Below are 22,271 nucleotides of genomic sequence, written 5' to 3'. Positions count from 1 at the left end.
TGTGTGTTTACAGCCTGCAGCTCTTCTCCTTGCCTGCATGATGGGACTTGTATCCTGGACAGTTCCTACACTTACCAGTGTGCCTGTCTTGCTGGCTACACGGGCAAGAGGTGTGAAAATGGTGAGTCTGTGTAACATAACATTACATGTCATTTTTATCCAAAGCGACTTATCAGTACTGTGGACAATCCCCACAGAAGCAATCCGGGGTGAAGTGTCTTGCCCAGGGACATAACGACATGCTGACTGCAGTGGGACTTGAACTTAGTACCCCCTGATTCGAAGTCCAGCACTCTATCCACTGAGCCACAGCTCACATAAACCTAATCTAAAGCATGATCATCTTCAAGAAAAATATTTATATGAAAAATGAGGGAAGAAAGGTTCTCATCCCATGCAAGAATAAACAAGTCTCATACTGTAGCCATGACTTGATCTTTCCATCTCCCAAGGCATCTGTTAGAGTTAGACATTACTGTATTGACGCTGACAAAATCCCAGAATTATCTTAGGCATTTTCACCCGAAATCAGACACTCTTCATCAGACTGCCTTCGCTGTCTATGAAGTCTTCGTCCAAGCTATAGTTAACATCTAACAAATGTGTTTGCATGGGATAGAGCAGCATTGAACAAATAGATATGAGCATTCATACTGCTGTGAACAGCTGGATAAGGTTTCGCAAGAAGAACAACTGAGAAAATAAGTTAGAGGGAAAAATGCTCATACATAATTAATTGAAAATCAGGGAAAAATTGAAGAGCTGTGCTTTTTAGTGTGTGGTAGTTTCAGCTTCCCATTTTGGTTTCAACATTATATGCCGCCCTAAAGTTTCCCACTGTCTTCCATAAAGAATCCACCTCAATCTGACGTTGGTGGCAACAACAAGCACTTTAATTGGAGATAAATGATTGGTATGTTATTAACATTGCAGCCTGTTTTGAGGCTGCTGGTTGCAGATCTCAAGCTAAATACTGTACCAGTTGCAAAAATCGTTCTCCCCATACGTCACCTAGATGTAGAAACATTGTAAAATGGGGCCTTGGTAACAAAATAAATAGACGTTTCAACTTAAATCTGTGTGGACATTTACAACAAACTGGCAGAGCTCCGATCTGTCAGGCGGGTACTGCTCAATCAGGGTGTGGTTTGCCTAAAAGGTATTTTATTTATGGGTGTCTGGACCCTAATTTCTGTTTTTATGTCCAACACACCTCCTCTAAGTTCTGGAAAAACAGACCTGTGAACCCACTCCCTTATATTTTGTGCTGTCATTTTCAGGGCTATATACAGTACAAGTCTATAAAACGAACGGTGAAACAATTGTACTTTTATAACATGAGCCAGTTTTTCCCCTGGAGGAGACACTTTCAAAACAGCCAGGAGTTTTATTCCACAAAGTGTGCATTCCTTTGTATTCCCAGGAGAAATCCTCAGCTGTTAATTTTAATGGTCGTGAGTGGAACACAACTAATGTCTGACATTTTATGAAGGAAATATAGTCTATATATCTGCCCGGAGTCAGATGGAGAATGTTAAGTATGAACCTGACATCAGCTATATATAATGTCTACGATAATCAACCTGTCATCTGTTGTAAGCCTGAACTAAAACTCCTTCTTAATAAGAGAGTCTTGAAACATTATTGTTGAAAGTCAAGATAGGATATAATTTATTTTCCTTTCTCACTCTCTCTGGCACAGTTTAATCTATTTTTGAGTTTAATTTGTTTTGGAGTGCAGTGTTCAACATAGTTTCCAAGGCATTAACTAAAGGAATGATGATTAACTTACAGTATGTGTCGTGATGCTCAGTAAGTTATTGGGTGGAATGCTAACTCCTAAATAATTAGGAGTATTGAGTATTCAATTCCTAAATACATTTAGGTACATTACAACATTGCAGCCCAGGATGCTTGAATTTTGTAAACACATATTCAAAGGAGGTCAGCCATAGTTTAGTTTTGCCGTTTGGTTTGCAAACAGCTTTTTCCATCCCCTAAGGGACTTAGTTGACAATGCCATAAGGCAAAAAACTTCCCAGATTATAGGGACGGGTTCCTTGGTTTGCAGATTTAAAACCACAGTTTTCATGGATCGGACCCAACTTTAAGTCAACAACACAGAAAAATGTCCTGCTCACACAGTGTGTAGTTTTGCAATGGTTTGAAACCTCAGTGTTAACATGTGTGTTTGGGTTTTTGTGTTGGGTGGTGCAGACCACAACATTTACAATTTGACAGACATAAATACATGACGTTCCTTAAGAAACAACACAGGCAAAGATTACACAATAATTCCCCCATTTGTGACATTGATACTTTTATTTTGCATTAGGATTTAACACAGTATTCCAATACCACATTACCAATCTCTACTACGCCACTTCATAAATCCTCTTTTACAACACTGGAAAATTAAACAGTTTGATTAAAGCTATGTTTTTCTTCATTTACAAGCCATGTGTAAAAGTCTTGCTGTGAACTTTACCACAACGGGTGAAATTACTCATTAATGAGCCTCTTAGGTAGCAGACTATGCTTTTAAATCTTTGGACTTTTGTGAAACAGAGTTATTTGTCTGAAAGCTGAGGTTTTGTTGCAGAGGCTACCTGTCTGACCTGAAAACACCAGAAATGGTTGAACTCACTGAAGGTCTGATACAGCAGGGAGGAGTAATAAAGTCATGTTTGAGGTATGCTGGAAAAGCTGACTAAATCCCCATAGCCTTAATTTGGATGATCCAGCATTCAGTTAAAAAAACTGGAAAATATGACGTGTTCATGAATAAAATGTGCATGCCTGTATTTGCATTCAGTGGTGGGATGTCGGAGGCCTCCAGTGCCCACCCATGGATCCACAGAGGGTCTGTTTCATTACTCGGGGGCTCGCATCACTTTCCGTTGTGACCCTGGCTTTGAGCTGCGTGGCTTCCGTACGGCCATCTGCCTGAAGGACGGCACCTGGAGTGCTCCTGCCCCACAGTGTGGTAAGATATCTATATTTTTGCCATACTGCTGAAATTAGACATCTGGGAAATGTGTGTTTCATTTGCATCAGATCTGGATGCCATACGTACTGCCTTAGAGACGATGCAGATTATGGAAAAATATTTTTTGCGGATTATACAAGCCTGATTTTTCTTTCCTGTCTCCAGTGCCCGTGGAAAGAGTCTGTACTTTACCACCCAAGCCGAAACGTGGGGACCACTTCCTGGTTTATGGACCTAATGATGTCCTCATTGCTCTACAGTACATGTGCTACCAGCCCTATGAGCTCAGTGGGGGCTCCCAGAGAACCTGCCTCCCCGACAACACCTGGAGTGGCACTCCTCCTGTTTGCACCCAAGGTAGGAACCAAAGTGTTTTAAAAACATAATAAGGATTAGAGTTAAGATGGATGAGTCAGTGCAAATACTGCAAAGTACATGCAGTTTTGTTTCTTTATTTCATAAGGTTTGTCTTTAATATATCACAAAATGAGTCATTCTGCATGACGAGCCAACTGGGTACAAAAATATTTGCAATATGCACATATTTACAATTAAGTAATGATATTTTGTATGTTCTCTATCCACAGTTAATAACACTCTCACTGAAGCAGAAAAGGACACAGACAAGACGATAGACACTGGGAAAGGCCAGGAAACAGATAGTGACAAAGATATCAGCAAAACTACAGAGAAAGATCAAGAGAACACAACTGGAGTAAAAGAAAGTGTTGGAGGAGGAGATATAAACACTGGGCATGAGAATGCAACATCAGTCGACAGCGAAGATAAATACACTGGTTCCATTCCAGAGAAAAATGTGTCTGTGGGCGGGAATGAAGGAGAGCTGGAAGAAACACATACTGGGTTAGAGACACCCACTGGAGGCAGCAAAGATAAAGTGGATAGTGAAAGCCCAGACAACAGCCTGAACACAGTAGAAAATAAAGAACCTGAGGTAGGGAAGCCACCTGAGAAAAAAGAAGGTGACCCGAAAACAAACTTGGAGACAGATATCACAGAAATAATAATTGTGAAAAATGACAAAGGGCAACAAGAGAAGGAAAGAAAAGAGGAGCAGGTAAATGGAAAACCAAATCAGGACAAAGCGGGCCCTAATGATGTCATAGCTGAGGGTGACAACAGAGTGGAGATAATTGAACTGGAAACCACAAAGAACCACACTGGTATACGTGATACAAAGGACACACAGGAGAAAAATAACACCATAGATTCTCCAGAGCTGGGGAAGAAAATCCTTCCCACTAGAATCAACATTACACAGTACACCCTGTACAGAGGCGGAGGTGAGGAGAGTGGAAAACAAAATGAAAAAACAACAGTTAAAGAGGAAAAGACTGATAAGTTCTCCACCGAGAAAACAAAAGAGGAGTTGGATAGGGAGGAGAAAGAAAAAGAAAAGGAGAAGGAAGTCAACCAAAGCTTCCCTGGTAAGAGACTCCTTTATCAAAATAAAAACAAACATCTCCCTCTTCCTGTTAGTCTCCACCCTCACTTCTGTCAGTTTTTGTCCTGCAGAGAAAAACTGTCCACCTCTCCCTCGACTCTACCACGGCTACCACCAGCTGGTGCCAGGGATTGAGCCTGAGACAGTGGAGTTCTTCTGTAACCACTCCTATGCTCTCAGTGGTGATGCTCGACGTACCTGCAGACCAGATGGTACATGGAGTGGCAAGAAATCGCTCTGTGTCAGAGGTAATGGCTTTCTTTGATTTTACTTTGGTCTATTTCCTGGTGATGTTTCTGTAGGCATGTACATACAACATGTTTTGTTATGGTTACTGAATTAGTTAATAAACACTTTCTTATAAGGTTTGCCATGTAAAGTAAATCATTCACAAAGACACATTCAATGGTAATGCAGACTCAGTGTTGAAGTGAAAATGACAGGTCATGAGTTTCTTCCTTTTCATCAGGCCATCAAACATGTAGATATAAAGGCTATTAAGTAGTTCTGAAATGCTTAATAAAATGCTCACATTAAATACAAGTGGGATTTTTGCAGTACAATGATCCATCAAGTTTTAAATGGTAATTTAAATAGTAAATGGTTTGGAATCTCATGAGCTCTTTGCCAAAAGGTAAGTGATTAAATCAACTTCCTCACAAATGTAATAGCGAAGGATAGAGGACAAAGCAAGTAATGCTGTTGGAGAATATACAGCAGCCAAAGGATATTTCCAGTTGGGTATTATTATTTTGTCTTTACCCACACCACATGAATGCAGTTAAAGCATGGCACGGTTTTCCCTTTACAAATCCCAGTCAATATCCTAGTTACAGTAGCTCTGTGACATCACAGCTGATGTTAATGGGACTTTGGTGTTTATATTGTATGTGTGATGTATGTGTGTTTATTTGCAGCATGCCGGGAGCCCAAAGTGTCAGAGCTGGTTAAACAGAGAGTTCTACCTCCTCAGGTAACCTCCAGGTATGTTTACCAATGCATCAAGCTATATCATGTACAAACAATACTGTAGATAATTATTTACTATTAAGTGACTAGAAATCTAAATCAAAAGGTCTAATGCCATCTTTCTGCACTCATACCCAATTTACTCAACATTTACATGCACAGCATTTATTCAACAAAAGGTATCTCCACATATACTTCCCCCCTCTTCTCTCCTCAGAAAGACACCTGTGCACAAGCTCTACTCTTCTGGGCTGAGCTCACTATTCCAGTCTGACGACCCCACTAAAGCCCCCTCCGTGCAATCCCAGTTGCCCGAGGGCTTCCACCACCTTTACTCGCTCATAGAGTACGAGTGTGTCTCAGCTTTCTACCACCACTCTGGAAGTTCTCGCCGCACGTGCTTGAAGACTGGGAAATGGAGCGGGCGTCATGTGTCCTGTTCACCAGGTGAGGGCAGCAGTGGACTGCTTATTGTTGGACCACCACCCTCTCACAGAACAAACTCACGGACACACATTTTAAACAATGATAATTGCATAGAAAATGACTCGGGGAGACATTGAGCTAGTGAACAAATATTATTAAAGTCTACTGTGTGCACACAGACTTTCCTGATATATTATCACTGCCTCGAAATGCAGACATTGAACACCACATTGACAGCATCTCTTAGGAATTTCAGCTAGCTGTAGTCCTCAGACTTACTTCCCTAAGCTACTAAGATGATATGAGCTGAAATGAACCCCTGCACTATGAAATAGATGAAGCAAGAGTTAAACATGTACAACTTAAAGTACATACACAACAATTTCAACTTTCAATACATTCAGTTTGTAAATGTAAATACACAAGCTGTGACAGCTCTGTAGAAGGGTAGATCCATTTTCAGTGTACCTTCCCATCACTATAATAGTGATGTAAAAGACAGCTCTGCGCACTACCAATGGTTGCTGCGACACAGAGTGGCGGACTCAAAATGTCAACACCAGACTTTAAAATAGTTTTTGTGATTTTGTTAATTGAAGAAAAACAACGAGCCAGGCACTTACATCGCTATTTGAAACAATCACTAAACTGGCTTCTCTTTGTGGACAGCATAAAAAGATATCTGGTCTTTTTGACTTTAAATTAATTGGTGTGTGTACACATCCACAACAAGGTCAACGAACCCTGAAGGTCCTTTTCTATGTGCTGGTGATCACAAAATCGTGGAACGTAAAAGTTGTAAGAATCTGCCTGGAAGTCTAAAAAGTGTCAAGATGTTAAGTCTGTTTATGTATTACTTTACTATTATTCATGGTAATAAGATATTTCAATCTCCTGTAGAAGATTTTTTTAAATAATTGTAGGAATGGGGAGGGTTGGACAGATGCCTAATTGTGTTAAAACACTATATAGAGATTGTCGAAGGCTTCTTTCATGAGTTAGAGGCTCTCACATTTCACAAGATAGTGTGGCTGTTGAGTATTTCGCTCCAATTATGCTACTGCTTTGCATGTTGGTACACAATCTTTCAGACATTACTTTATGTGCAAAAAAAGGCTCTCAGAAGGGAAAGACCAATCAAAGACAGTCCCACAGTGTTGACACAGTCTCAGTGTATTTTTTTCCTGTATTCTTCACCCTGTCCTCTCATCCTGTCACCTCCTCTTTGGCAGTGTGTGGGAAGCATCCAACCTTTGACCCAGAGAGGCCGGCAGAGGCTCACTGGCCTTGGCTGGCAGCCATCTACCGCCGCTCCACCAACAGAGCTGAGACCAAGGTGACTAAGGATGGCAGCCAGGCAGGGCCTCTGAAGGGGAACGGTGGAGCAGGACCTGGCAGCTACAGTCAGCCCTCTGACTGGCAGCTGGTGTGCAGTGGGGCTCTGGTCAACCAAAAGAGGGTGGTGGTCGCAGCGCACTGTGTGACAGAGCTGGGGAAAGTGTATCCTCTTGATGCTGCGAAAATCAAGGTGGTGGTAGGGAAGCAGTATCGTGACGACCACCGTGAAAGTAAAGGTCTTCAACACCTGAGGGTAAGCCTGTGGAGATATTTTTTATTTGAGTGATCCTTTTCAATCAAACTTGCACCCTAAGTCTTTATTTCCCCTTTAGGTGTTCTCCATAGCTGTTCATCCAAACTACGACCCCAATATCCTTGACTCTGACATGGCTGTTGTCAAGTTACTGGACAAAGCAAGAATCGGAGAAAAGGTCCTGGCCCTGTGCCTCTCAGAAAGCCAGGGGGAAGAGGTGAGCCATGAGCAGGGGCTTGTGACCGGCTGGTCTCCTCTGCCTGACCCAAGTTTAGGTCCTGATGAGAAGGCAAGGGTTGGGCTCGTTCAACTTGCCGATGTTGTTCCCTGTGAGCAGCAGTATGCTCGTAACGGCGTGCCAGTTGGCGTCACGGACAATATGCTCTGTGCCAGCCAGAAGCCTGACTATGAACCCTCTAACATATGTCCCTCTGACACGGGGGGAATCCTCGTCCTCCCCGCCCTCTCTGAGAACCAAGCCAGCAGCAGGCAGAATCCCTCTCTCAGCACACAGGTGCCGGTGGGGGGCAAAGGGCTGTGGAGACTTCTGGGACTAGTGAGCTTTGGCTATGACCAAGGGGAGTGTAATCCTGACCTCTACACAGTTTACACACGTGTAGCCAACTTCAAAGACTGGATAGAGAGCAATATGAAATGAAAATCTTACTGTATGACGTCGTTCTCTCTATGCTTCAAAACAGCTTCATATCTTACAGTTCTTTCACACATTTTTCTTCTGTTTTTCAGTGCTTTTTAATCTTTTTTTTCTTGCACAAGGGCATTTTCTTTCTCAATGCAGAAGCACTGGAAACACTTGACAACACAGTGCTCTAACTGAAGGGGGTGCTAACACATTAGATGTGCTGGGAATCAGCCTTTCAGGTCCCTCAGCCTGAGGTTACAGACTTGAAAATGACCAGAAAACCATTATACGCCTCTGGCTGACATGGATTGTATTGTACTCAATGGGATGTATATATATATGTTGTAATGTACTGGATTATTCTATCGATTCATATGACGCAAGGGATGTATATATTGTATCAAAAGACAGAAAAATGACGACGATTTTAATTAAAACATGTGGGTGTGTTAAAGCTTGTCTGTGTCTTATATTTAATCATAGTGTAACTCCGTATGTTTGCTTGAAGGAATATATTCTGCTGACTGATTGGTATCATTATATTGCGAAAGACAAATCTTATATTTGCTCTATGAAGCACACAGTGGGTTTGTGCTGTGAGGCAAATGAATCGAGGTCACAGAAACACCATTTTCACAACCATAAACGGAGCACGTTATTCACAGATCAAATCCCTTTTCTGTGCTCAAATTAAATCAATTACTTCCATTCTGACCCTCCTCCATTATTCACTAGTGAGTCTACATATAGACGAGCTGCAGCATATATCTTGACTTCCAAAAGGGGGCAATAAAGAATAAACTATTACTTTATCTCCAATAGATGAGTAGAGGAGCTGAACTCTGGTTGTAGGGTTACTGGCTTTTATTTCAATGCCTTCCAAATAGTTAAAATAATTGTAACTACATTTACTTTGCACAGGTAAATAAAGGTTTAAACATTTCAGTACTCCAAACTATACCAATGAGACTTGCACATTCAGGCAGTTTAAAGGTGCAAAGACGTTATGAAATAAAACTCAATCATATCAAACTAAATCAAATAAACAATTAAATCGTCAAAAACTGACACTGTTTTTCTCCAGTTTTTTAAAAAGATGTTACCAAGTCTTTGAGCCTCTGACAGGAAGCTCCAAAGGTGAGGGAACTTGAATCTTTATTAAAACCCTGGCAGAGCATATGGAGCTGGGCGCTGGCTTCCATTTTTTTTGTTGAGATAAAACAAGGAGCCTGTGTAGTAAAAGAAGTACAACTCTGTCTGTCAACTGGCGCCTGGCAGGTGCAACTTTTGTTTTTCGTAGATTTTTCAGCAGCTTTTTGCTATGGCTGGAGATGAAGCTGATCAGAGTGAAGTTGTGTATTATAAAAAAAAAAAGACAAACATCTCACCAATGATCCCTTACATGACAAATGTGATTCATTGATTAGTGCTTTCAAGACCCGATTTTCAAAATGAAGTTTGACAGTTATAGGCAGGGAGAAAAGACTGCTCTTGGAAGAGGAGTATTAATGTTTGGAGCTTTCCTTAGTGAAAGACTGATATACTCCTTAAGTGACAAGGTCACACGATATTTAACTTTATATCCTTCTACTTTATTTCTTCCATTTGGAAAGCTGGTTTACAACATGTAAATTAATAATGTAAAACATTTTATTTATTTGCAGCAGGATCTGGATGAGCCTAAAACATGATACAGATTTCCAAAACCTAAATAGCCTGAAGTTGTCAGAGTAATTATGCCTCTACGTTTCCCAGATGGATTGTTCTCACCGTTTCTTCCTCTGGACTTCTTCCCTTTCCTGCTTATTAAAATGGCAGTTAGACTTCAACGTGCCAAAAAGAGAATGCATTACCCTTGTCCTGGAAGTATTTCAGTTTAAATCATTATTAAAACGTTTGTATTTACATTTTTAAAGTGCTTTTGTCTTTTAAATACTTTCAAAAGCAATCTGAAAGATCAGTTACAAACATGTTAAGCTTATTCTATATCTTCCATCATTGTTACAGGAATGCAAAACTGCTAAGCTTTTGCACTCAAAGGACCAACATCTTTCAAAGACTATCTGTCTTTCCTTCACCCATTTACTAAAGTGGAACAACAGCCTGGTATTGTCCCATGTTTCCCAGGGCAGAGTCCTCTCCACTCAGGCTGGGAGTCTGCGTGTTCACAGGCCCCGGTGAGCTCACAGGGCAACACTTCACAGAGTCCTGTCCTATCCTGGGAACGGAGATGTAACCCTCAGTAAAGTACCTGGATAATGATGAGAAAATTCTACCATGAGACCACCATATTGAACACCAGAGAGGCAGAGGGGCAAAATACTTAACACCAGACATACAAAATGTTTAGGTTTCGGTCCAGATTCCCAGTTAGGCTGCCTTATGGTTTGTGCTCAGTGTGAGAAAACCTCTTAGAGCTAGAACATTTTGGCACTAAGGATCCACACACAGCTCCGTTGTTAGTATTCTTCTCTGACATAACAACGTGGGACCACTAAGAGGATGTCCTGATCGTTTACATTTAAGGATAATTCTTGTCTCAACTCATTTTTGTCTTGCCCTTTCCTATTGGAGATGTAACTGTTTAATACATCATTTAAGTATTAAGTTAGGATATAGTTTTAGCAAACTTTACTCAAACGAGAGTAAATTGGTTATTGAGATATATTTACAGCTTATTTAACATTTATGCATCATTAATGGGGTTCTATGGCACAGGGGGATTAAACAAACTATGCTTTGGTTACACAGGCAGTACTTGTAGGAAGGATCAGTGGGATCACTAGCTTCATACTGCAGCAATGTATGTCTGTATTTTATTATCCCATTTTCTATCACACCCATAGCAGCTCACCCAGTTGCTTCCCCCACAACAATTTTTATATTCCTTCGTCCCTCTTATACATACAGTACCTAAACGGAGCGGGGTATCATTCAGTCATTACCGGCCATATATACCTACATGAAATGGTAGATAGCCATCCATTCACTTCACAGCCTTGAATAAATATATAACACACAGATGTTTCCACACAAAAAGCAATTTTGTTGTGCTGATGTAAAGCACGGGCTGTGTTTTCATCCACACTGTATGCAGGTCTATGCACAGCCAGAGCAATATGATTTATTATGGCTGTGATTGTTTGACTCCACCAGAAAGCCTGCATGAATTCAAGCTGCTGCTTAACTGAGCAAGGGAGAATGAGGAAAAGTGAGTAAAGAGATAGCAAGATAGAGGAATAGTGGAGCAGATAATATGCAGTATTTTCAGGCAGGTGTGATTCCTTTGTTTGGTGGGACATTAACATTTCCTTGGTTCGCCTGTTCACCAAAACATGAGCAAATATCCAAGGCTTTGCACACAGCTCAATACTTGCATTAACCTTTCCCCCAAAGGAGCCTCCTAACCTCCCCGGGTTATTTCTAAAGACGTGCCAGCTTTATTACCTTCCAACATCCTCGTAGCACTTCTTGGTTTTCTGATTGCTGCTGAGAGGACACCAGCACTGACCAAAGCCATTAAAGGTGAATGTACCCCCTCTACAGAGGCAGATGCAAATGGTGTAGCTGTATATCACAGATCCTTATTCAAATGCACAACATTAAAAACACCAAAATTGAGGATGAATCCAATCCAAAAGGTTTCATTACATACTATAGGATACCATGCAGAGAGAAGGACAGATTGCAGTGCACATGATGATGATTTTGCCGTCCTGTTTTTTTTTATAGCTAGTTTTTAGAAGGGTACGCCAATTGAAGAGCTTAGATTAAACATCAATAAATTGCAAAGAAAGGGAATAAATTAGTGATGTTAATTTACCAACTTGCCATGGGAAAAGGAGAGTTACTTGGTGCTCTCTGTACATTGGACAAAGACTTGCCAAGGGAAACAGGCCTGAGTCACAGCTTCTTGCAGCGACATGTGTTATATTTGTGGTGCGGAGGGTGAAGATTATCCAACTGGGTTTCATGCTGGTTTGCATAAAGACTAAGATCCTGACATTCCTGTATTGACTTTCCTTCACAGGCCAGTACATGCATTGTTTTGAGGCCAACAGCATTTCAGAAAACGCCGCAGCATTTCACAAAACACCACAGCATTTCAGAAAACACCGCAGCATTTCACAAAACACCACAGCATTTCAGAAAATGCCGCAGCATTTAAGAAAACACTTCAGCATTTCACACTTCTTGTTTGTGATTGGACAGAGCCAGCCAGAGAAGCACTGCTGTGATTGGTTGTTTTTGCTGCCAGTCAAGAAATGACGCTTCGTGATCGGTCAGCACCCGACAGCGCAACATGTCCCAACCTTATATATACAGTCTATGGTCCCAACCTATGGTCCCAACACATCAGCCGTTAGCTGTTAGCACACACTCAGAGGTCACAAAACACAGACTGGCCGTTTCTCAATCTCGAGGAAACTGGCTTCCAAGCCAATATTTCAAGGATACTACGTCATCGAGTGCCGCCGAAGGACTGTTCCAATCTCCAGCATCTGGAGATAGATCGTCTGTGTCATGTCGAATACAGTCGCTGCTTTATTTATGTCTGTCGGGTGCTGACCAATCACAAAGCGTCATTTCTTGACTTGCAGCAAAAGCAACTAATCACAGCAGTGCTTCTCTGGCTGGCTCTGTCCAATCACAAACAAGAAGTGTTTTCCCTAAAGGAATACCCTTTCCGTCCAATGTGAAATGCTTTGGCGTTTTCTGAAATGCTGTGGTGTTTTCTGAAATGCTGTGGTGTCTTGCACTTCAGGGCCACCGTAAAGATGGTTGTCTTTTTTTCATAAGCAGGCCAGACCAAAGGGGGAGGTTGGCCTGTACTTGCATTTTAATGGACAAAAAGCCATACATCTATTTATTATCCTACAAAGCGAACTGCTTTTGAAATTTCTTAACCAATGTGATAATTCAGCACTTCCGTTTGTTTAAAGGTCCCATGACATGGCCATTTCTACTGATCATAATTCCATTGTTGAGGTCTACTAGAATAAATGTACATTGTTCAATTATCCAAAATCACATTGGTTTATCATACAGCATCTCTGTATAGTAGCCTATGTGTATTCACTCTCTGTCCTAAACAGCTTGCGGGATGTTGCGGGGCTCACTGCTCCGCCCTTTGAGGCTCGAGGAGTGGACAGTTTGAGCTGGATTACTGGTGTCGTTTCCTGGTTGCTGCGTGGGGTCTGCGAGACAGCGAGACACCGTGGAGCTCAGCCTGAGCACGCACGCACGCACACACACACACACACACACACACACACACACACACACACACACACACACACACACACACACACACACACACACACACACACACACGTGGTTCATTTTGTCGTCGTTACGTCACTATGACCCGGAAGAAACATTTTGAAAAAGAGAAATGTCCAACGAGGCATTCTGGGGCAGCATAGATAGGTCTTTTCTGTGTTAGAGTTTTACTCGCTACAGGGTGTACTTTGAGGGTTTGTGACTTTGCAGACCGTTTACATGCATAAGAAGCTACATAACACACAAGGGGACGGATAATAACCGGAAAAGCATGTCATGGGACCTTTAAGTCAGAATCCGTTCTATCGATTGGTACTGGCCAAAGGATATACCAAGTGCTAAGTTGAGCTTTCGGGCTATGAGCTATACCCAGAACACGAGTGCTGAAAAAGAACCGTCTTCTTTTAAGCTTTTACATATTGAGCTCTAATGTATACCTAAATTCACCTATGCCAGATTGTGCATTCCTCAGATCACATGCTACACCATCTCCTACAACCTTGCATGGAGCGCAAGTAATCACAGCAGAGTTCAAATGTATCTATTGCTTCATGACAGGTCTTAGAAGGAAAGATAGTTTTCAGTTATAAAAAACATGTCATGACCTGACAAGCCAGACCATGAGATCCTACAACAAATTGATCATACATAATAGTGATATAATGCCATGGACAAGCTTTATGTCTTGAATTGTACGTTTTGTAGATATTACATCTTTAATGATGTACTTTAATAAATCTAATTAGTGCTGCTCAGTGCTCGCACAGATATTGCCACACAGCAGCCAGGTGCTCCACTCACACGGCTTAGTCAGCGTTTATCTTTTTCATGAAGCAGTTTGGGGAATCTGCTTGTATTACTCCCTATGCCCTCATTTCTAGTCCAATAAGCTTTAAAGGCATGCAGAGCACTGACCCAAACACCATTGCAATAACACTGCACTTTACCTACTCTCATGGGCAGACGGATGAGCAATATGAGGATGAACTTGAGTGATACTTTACCGTTTGGGAAAGTTCTCTCCTCTCAAAAGAGCTCTTATAACAGATCAGTGTATGTCCTGCTTATAGATTACCATAGGTTAGGGTGCAATTACGTAATGTGGGCTCCTATGTCAAAGTCACACGCTCTGATGAACAATCCATCCACACTTAAGGCCTCTTGTTATAATGTTATGGTTTAAAAAACGACTGTCAAACTCCATGTTGGTGTACTGTAGGTTTGAAATTAATTGTTTTTTACAAAGTATTGTCTGGTTATGTCTGAATGCAAAAGTGTTGGTTTCACTTCTGCTGATATGGTCTTTAGGAAATCGGTTTGTTTCAGAAAGTTCCAAAAACGTTTTCTCTGATTCCAATATCGAAGAAGTTTACGGGGAAGGGCTTCAAGCACTTCAGATGAAGAATACTTAGCCCTTTACTCCACATAAAAGACAGCCATTGTCGTTTTTTCAGCATCGCTTTATGTATGTTTTATTTATTTTTACCTGGATATGTAAAGTGTCTTTGAGTACCTTAAAAAGCGCCCTTTTTTGTTTCCCATTTTGGGGGTGGGAACTGATGGTGGAGGACAAAAAAGATCAGTCAGACCATTGGAGATATAAGTCACCCACATTGAGTCACTCTGGGTCATGAGGCAAATAAGACAAATATCAAGTTAGTATGACTCAACGATGGTCCCAACCTTATTTCCTCCATGGTTTTGACATCATGTATCTTGTGTTCTGTTTTTTCAGTTAACATGGATACATAACATTTAAAGAAATGTGAACTTCAGTTTAAGTTTTGTAACTAAGACGGTTTTCAGTCAAATTGCAATCCCATAGACATGCATGCAGTAGCCTACATATACAGTGGCAGATTATAGAGGCACTACAGGATACATGGAATTAAAGCACTGGCTTTAATAGGTTTTAACCCATAATCTAGCCAGCATCTCTATAAACAAAGTGAAGGTCATAAAAGACATCAAATCCAAAAAGGGCAAGAGAGGCTATGAGAGTCTGCAGCACACCCTCTGAATTGTAATGCCTGATTTAATTACCCTCTGGTGTGCCAAGATTCTCGTAAAATTTGCAAATGTTCTTTATGAACAGGTTTTGCAACTTTGATTGTGTTGTCTATGTGTGAGAGAGTGACAAACACAGAGAAAAGAGAGATGTGAATGTCATCGTCTACATCTTCAACCAACGGGAGTTGGCATTCCCATGCCGAAAAGAGGGGGGGGGGGGGGGGGGGGGGGGAGGTGGTTGACGGGCGGAAGGGAAGTAAAGCCCTGAAGTGTGAGGTGAGGCAGAGCTCATTCAGTGGGATCGTTGAGCTGCGAAGCTCCTCGGATTTAACGAACAGAAAACCCTTCGTTTGGTGTGAGAAGCGCTCCTGTCCTGGACCGCTGTGACTCTGTGATCGCTGGTTGACCACCTTTGAGGGGATACGACAAGACCCTGCAAGGGGACAAGACCAACAACTTTTTCCATCGTGGTTTTCAACAAAGGTAGGATGCTGATTTTTGTTTTAATTTTAGCTTGCAAATATAATCAATACACGCGCAACAGTGGAGGAGATGAAGATATGCTATCTTCAAGCTTCATTGGTTGTTTATCATCAAAAAAAGGTAACACAGGTAATTTAAAAATAATTGCACATCGAGAAATGATTGCAGGTGCACTGTTAGTGCGTATAGGCTACTTGCAGGCAAACCACTAAGAATAATAGAAAAACAGATCTTTGCAGATCTCCCTTAAATTAACATTGCGTGTTTTTATAGTCATTTTCATATTCAGTCGCTATACATTAAATCCAAGAAGTGACACCTACATTGAACATTTCGGAGCACTGATCGTCAACGATAAGCTTAACCTGCACACTAAACATCGCATTGAATAAAATAGTTTATTTTACTCACATCTTTCTAGGAGATTCACACATAATCGTTTCAGACGTTCATGCATGAAATACAAGTACAACTGAGTTACTGTAGATATGATCTGAGTAAACCTTTATTCCCATAGTAACTCTTACATGGAATGAAATAATTTAAAACGTCACATCTCTTTGATTTTCTTAATTGTCTTGCTGTTGTGCGTTTGCTCAAAGCAGCCTTTTTTGCACGACAGGCTGAACTTGCCTTGTTGCAGCTAAACGACCAAAGTGTTCCTGTTGGATGTTTTGTAGAAAAAGGGACATTTATTTTAACTGAATGATCTTTCAGCGGTTAACTTCCACTTTCTCCAAGGAAACCGTTAAGACTAATTTAACAATAGACCTGTGACATTTCTTGGCAACCTGATGAGTGCAATACATCTTGGCTAGACACCAGGTTCGAACTACCATTGTACAAATTGGGATTTGATGATAGATCAATTATAAAAGTTATAGCCTAAGTCCACGGAGTGTCTTTGCAGTTAATTGGCTGGTGCATTTGTATAGGCTTGCGCTTACAGAATAATAAACAATGTAGATGTATTAGCCTACTTTGTAAACTTGCTTCATCTGATGAACAAATCCTCCTTGTTAATGCAGTGTTTTTATTGTAGTTAATGGTACCTCAAACATATTTTATTTGCCCAATGCTGATGCAGTCGTTTAGTTGTCCATGGTAATCCCTGACTTCACTACCTTGTGTTTTTTTTTTCTCTTTGAAAGATGGAATCAAATCAGGGTTTTTTATGTTTGTGTAGAACTGGGAAACGCTCCTGGGAGGGAAAAATTGAATGCTTATTACCTACTATCACCACCCACCTCTTGAGCCAATCGTTGCAGCCCTTCCCCTCTTTCATATTAAACCGCGAGCACTCACTCACTCTCACACGCACACTCACACGCAAGCACACGCACACACACACACACACACACACACACACACACACACACACACACACACACACACACGCACGCACGCACGCTCGCACACACACACACACACACACACACACACACACACACACACACACACACACACACACACAAACACACACACACACGCACACACACACGCGGAGAGACGCGCAAGTTTCCAGTAGCACCATCAATGTCGCCATGGAAACCCAGCTCTCTCGCACCCTCAGTTGATCGCCTAAACATTACTCTTCGCATGTCACTTAAAAAACGTGTACAGAGTGTATTTTTGGATTAGCCTGTCAACTGCAGGTTGATACATTAAACCTGGGGAGGGGACCCCACCCCTCTCTCTGACTCCATGTGATGTTTTGGTACATGTTAGATTTTTAATGGGTATGTTATCTCCCACTGGTGGTCCGTCCTGCAGTACCGTGTGCATTGCGTGGCTTGACTGGAATCAGAAGAGGCATTGGCCTTTAGTGTAATTGCTGGGAGAATCTGTAGAGGAAAGTGTCCATGCATCTAATGGGTTTTGTCCTTTTCCCAGAGGCTGCTCTCTAAACTACTGTATCCTACTGTGGCATTTGCTGCCTTACATGAAGGAGCACCACATACATTAAACGGAAGCACACACAAGCTGGAAGGCAGGAAGAGTAATTTAATATATAAATGCATGTCCTCAATCTGTAGGGGGTGGATTTCTTATTTTATAAGCAAGGGTATGTTTATAATCATTACAAGCTGCAAATGCAGCCACAACAACGAATTCACAATAATGTGAATTCACATCCACATCAATGTCTGATGGGGCACATTATGCACATATTTAGCATTTGTTTACAAAGGAGAACATCATTAGTGTAAGGGAATTTATACATGGATTTGGTCTGGAAGAGCATCATTAATCCTTTTTTTCCTGCACGTGCTGGAAAATAAAGATTTAAATTAACACATGTCCTTCATTTTCAATCTTTCTATTACTTTTTCAATTGTTTTTATTATTCCCTTTGAATAGACTGCATTAATTGAAATGAATATCTGTCATTAAGAAAACACCTCTTCCAACTGGCCACTGGTGGACAGAAATACAATCTAAATACATTGTTTGATGTCAATATTTATCTTTATAGTTGAAGTGAATGTTATCTCTGTAAATTAAAGATTGTAAATCCAACCTGCAATCATGAAATTTGTAATCTTTTTGAGCATAAATGCATCCAAGTAATCATTCACGCATACACGCACAAGGAAAACATTCAGAGGCACTCCCACACCCAGACGTGCTCAGCTCCCACTGGCAGTGAAACTAGTCAATTCATATTTCTCAGAATCTGTTATGTTAGCCATCTGTGTTAGCCAAGATGTTCCTTTATTAGGGTAGACATTGCCCGATGTAGGTTAGTCAGGGCAGAGTGAGTTCAGAGATGAATGAATGCATGAACATGTTTGTTTGTTAGTTGTGTCTAATAAAGGCTGTTCTGCCGTGAGGTACACACACAAACACACAGGTAGGGGGAGGGTAGTTGTGGACATTTTTGAGCCAGGGTTAAACAACACCGAAAGGAAATGGAAGTAGCTGCACACCATGTCAAGATCAATATGCTAACTAAGAGCTTCTTCATTGACAGGGCTTACTGTAGAAATTAAATTGTACCAATCAATCTCAACAGTTATATGTTTGAGTATTAATAAAAGGAGAATCCATTGGATGAATTTTTCTGTAATAAAGTCGCATATGATGGGAATGGTGGACCAGCTGGCCAATGAGCCACCACCAGTGATGTACTGATACATATATAATTGCATTAACACTGCAGAGTAAGCTGAACAAATAATTAAATTCCATAGGATATTTACATGTAGCGGGTAGAATGTGACAATGTGCACTTGTTTTTGCAGTGAGAATTAGCTATATTTTACTTATTTGAAGTGAGAAGGCAGCAGCTAATGCTGGCCTATTCTCTTTGCTGCCTTCACATGTTATACTGCTCCATAATAGTTATTCAGTTCAGTTTAGCAACTGGGAAAAACAATGAAACCCAACAATTATGTGAGAAGGCTTCTGTTTCTGCCAGATAAACTAAGATTGTAAATTGCCAGGAGTGCTAAATAGAGTGGGAGTGACAGAAAGAGAAAACGATTGGGAGGAGGAAAGACAGTATAGAGCTATTTCCTTAGATGAGAAGAGATAAATGGCCAAAGGATGCAGTAACCGAGCTGAGAGGTAAGTGGGGTTGATCTCCGTCCAGACATGTGTTCAGCCCTGCCCATGCATGAGGGCCACGCAATCAGCCTGAAGATGGAGCATGTGTTACCTGTCTGTGGCTGGCCTAGACAAACTCCCTTCTCAGTGGAGAGAGTGAGAAAACCAAGGTTTGGACAAGCTGGATGCAAGAAACAAAGAGAGGAAAAGACAGTAAACCTGGGAAGAGAGAGAAAAGAGTGGAAACAGGTGAAATGAATACCAGAATTCAGACGTCCACAGAGATGTGTATTATTTGTGTGTGTGGTTGGGTATGGGTCTTCATTCATAGAGCTTCTCTTTGCTATTGCTGGCATTCTGTTGCATCTAGTGCTTGAGTAATCCTCCTGGGAACACACTGAAGCTGCCAAAGTACCATCCAGCTCCTCTTTTCTCTCTCAACCACCCTCATGCTCATCCATCTCCATCTTTCTTTTTCTCAATACTCCTTTTCTCTTCCCTTATTTCTGTTCCTTTAATTTCATTCCTTCCAAATTGCCTTAATATCATTACATTTCATTCGTCTCTGCACTTGATTCTCCTCGTTTTTCTTTGCCTGCTTTTTGCTTTTCAGGTCTTGAATTGTGATTTATCTCCACTTCACCACTTAACTCCCGATGTGAATCTTCCTTAAATGTGGGATTCTTGCTCTTTTTCCTTTTAAGTCTCGCCTATAGAATCAGTGTTTCGGTTCTCAGAGAGCAGGACAGAGTGAGGCCTTTCCCATGGGTTGACCAAACAAAGAGCCTGGCTCCCTTCACTTCCGTATGACTGCACATGAACAGAAACAGAAGCATTCACTAGTGAATCTGCTGCTGGACGGCAAAACGATAGATCTCCAATGGCCATGGTCGAGACATTTCTTCAGTTTTGCAGCAATCATTAAAATGTCATATAAACTGTGCTGATGCGTAAATGACGTTCTCAAGTGAGCTCATTGTGCAGGACTGAAAAGCAACATTCAAAAAAGCATGTAATAAAAACAGTCATATAAATAAAATAAACCACATTCAAATGTAAAGACTACAATATATGGAAACCGTTTTCTAATGTATTATAACATCTTTCTGTTTGCTTTATATTTAATGTAATATTCATTAAATTATTCTTGCATTTAATTTAACCATTTAATGTTAGTTCAACTTTTCTTTTTGCTTTTTAAGGAGTGTAGCCAGTACACACTACACAGACCATGTGGGATTTTTTTCTTAGCTCACATCTGGCAGTAAAAGTTCATGGCCAGGGTAGCCTACACATGTACTAATGACCTACTAAGTGTACACGTTGTAAACATTTCCATCATAACATTGATAAGATAACACAACCTGATACACAGAGTCAAGAAACAGAAGGTTCCTCTCACATGTAGATCAACCTCTGCTGGTTATTAGCTACTGGTCCGGCTCCAGTTGAAATTATTCAATCTGTAGTTTTAATTCCTACTTTTCAAACAAACTCAACAGAGTTAAAATCACATTAACATTTACATACTGGATGGGGGGGGGGGGGGGGTAGAGGGGATTGAGTCAGAGTGTACTGTGGTACAGTGAAGGCCTCATCGGATCCACCTCTTCACCACTGCCACTGTGTGTGTGTGTGTCCCCCCCCCCCCCCCCCCAAACCACCCACATCCCATTGAAACCTGCTATATCGGAATTCAGGTCAGCAGGGGGAGACATGAAATTGCTCTGAGAGTGATTGGCAAAGGGAAGAGGGACAGTGGGGTGGGGGGGGGTCTCCTTTTGTTTTTTCTCTTGGCACCAAAGACCATGCCATTGAGAACAATCAGCCCATTGTGCGGCAACAAAATAATCATAATTAAAGCACATGAAGTGATTCGTTCACAACAAATGGAAGAGTTCATCTGAGCAATTGTCCCAAGATGCAGACTGACAGATTCACACTGTTATCAGAGGGAGCTACCTTTGTTTTGTTTAAGCCACTGCTCTTTGAACCATATGACGCAACACACATGGCAATCACATACCAAAACAACTGAAAAAAGAGTATGATTGAGTTGAATAGAGAAATAAAACGTTTACAGTTTTAAATACTAGATGAACTGACGTTACAGAATCAAAAATGTATTTGAAATATGTTAATTCTAATAGATTCTTTATTCATTATTTGAGTTGCTCTGGCTGAATTTCTCTTCCAATCCTTCCTTTATAAAGTAAAGCTTTTATGTCAGTTTCATGATGTGGATAATGGGAGGATCAGCGAATGGGGAATTGAGAAGAAGAGGATAAATAGAGAATACAAAAAGGATTTAACGTTTGCATGGGGTTTCCATATGGTGGCAAAGATGTAGCTATATATCATTTACATTTGATCCTGAGCTCTTGCCTGAACAGGAACACTAAAACTAGCATTTCTGTTAAAAAGTGTCATTGCTCACTTCCCCCACCACCCCTCCCCATCTCATCCACCTTCCTCTTCCTTTGCCCCTTTTAACTATTCCACAAATCCTCAATTAAGTGCGTAATGGGCCTCTGGGGCAGGGTTGTGTGCTTCTTTGTTCAGCTCCGGGGGATCGGCAGGCATTAATGTTCCTCTTGAGTATGTAAATAGCCGGAGCTGTGGGAGCGCGGAGCGGAGCTGCCACTTGTCCCCTTAATCGCCTAGAGCTCCATCACTTTCCGACGTTTGAGGGAGCCAAAGCGGACCATGCATGAGAACTTCAGCACCAAACACAATGCCGGCCCTCTGGGGAGTAACCTCAGCACCCATGTCCACCACCCACTTCTTCCGGTGCTCTCTCTCCCTCAGGACCCTTTACCCTCCCACTCCACAGACACTGGACCAATGGTCCCTCAGCATGTCT

General features: G+C 41.3%; 2 protein-coding genes across 3 annotated transcripts in view; both read left to right on the top strand.

Moving 5' to 3' along the window:
• Positions 1-8,537, top strand: part of pamr1b (peptidase domain containing associated with muscle regeneration 1b) — a 55,968-nt gene extending 47,431 nt beyond the window's left edge. For both annotated transcript variants that reach the window (XM_079684168.1, XM_079684167.1), the window contains exons 6-14: positions 14-121; positions 2,816-2,986; positions 3,155-3,346; positions 3,577-4,437; positions 4,526-4,702; positions 5,372-5,438; positions 5,641-5,870; positions 7,082-7,440; positions 7,520-8,537. In XM_079684168.1, coding sequence (XP_079540294.1) covers positions 14-121; positions 2,816-2,986; positions 3,155-3,346; positions 3,577-4,437; positions 4,526-4,702; positions 5,372-5,438; positions 5,641-5,870; positions 7,082-7,440; positions 7,520-8,098 — 2,744 coding nt within the window. In that variant the 3' untranslated portion in view covers positions 8,099-8,537. The remainder of the gene's footprint in view (positions 1-13; positions 122-2,815; positions 2,987-3,154; positions 3,347-3,576; positions 4,438-4,525; positions 4,703-5,371; positions 5,439-5,640; positions 5,871-7,081; positions 7,441-7,519) is intronic.
• Positions 8,538-15,652: 7,115 nt separating this feature from the next.
• Positions 15,653-22,271, top strand: part of LOC307039247 (excitatory amino acid transporter 2-like) — a 31,458-nt gene continuing 24,839 nt past the window's right edge. The window contains exon 1 of the mRNA XM_079681123.1: positions 15,653-15,859. The gene's annotated coding sequence lies outside the window, so the exon portion shown is untranslated. The remainder of the gene's footprint in view (positions 15,860-22,271) is intronic.

The sequence above is a fragment of the Notothenia rossii genome (genome assembly GCF_949606895.1).
Source record: "Notothenia rossii genome assembly, chromosome: 5".
In the NCBI taxonomy this organism is placed as follows: domain Eukaryota; kingdom Metazoa; phylum Chordata; class Actinopteri; order Perciformes; family Nototheniidae; genus Notothenia; species Notothenia rossii.
Note: the sequence above shows the minus strand (reverse complement) of the source record. Positions and strands in the feature narration are given on the sequence as shown.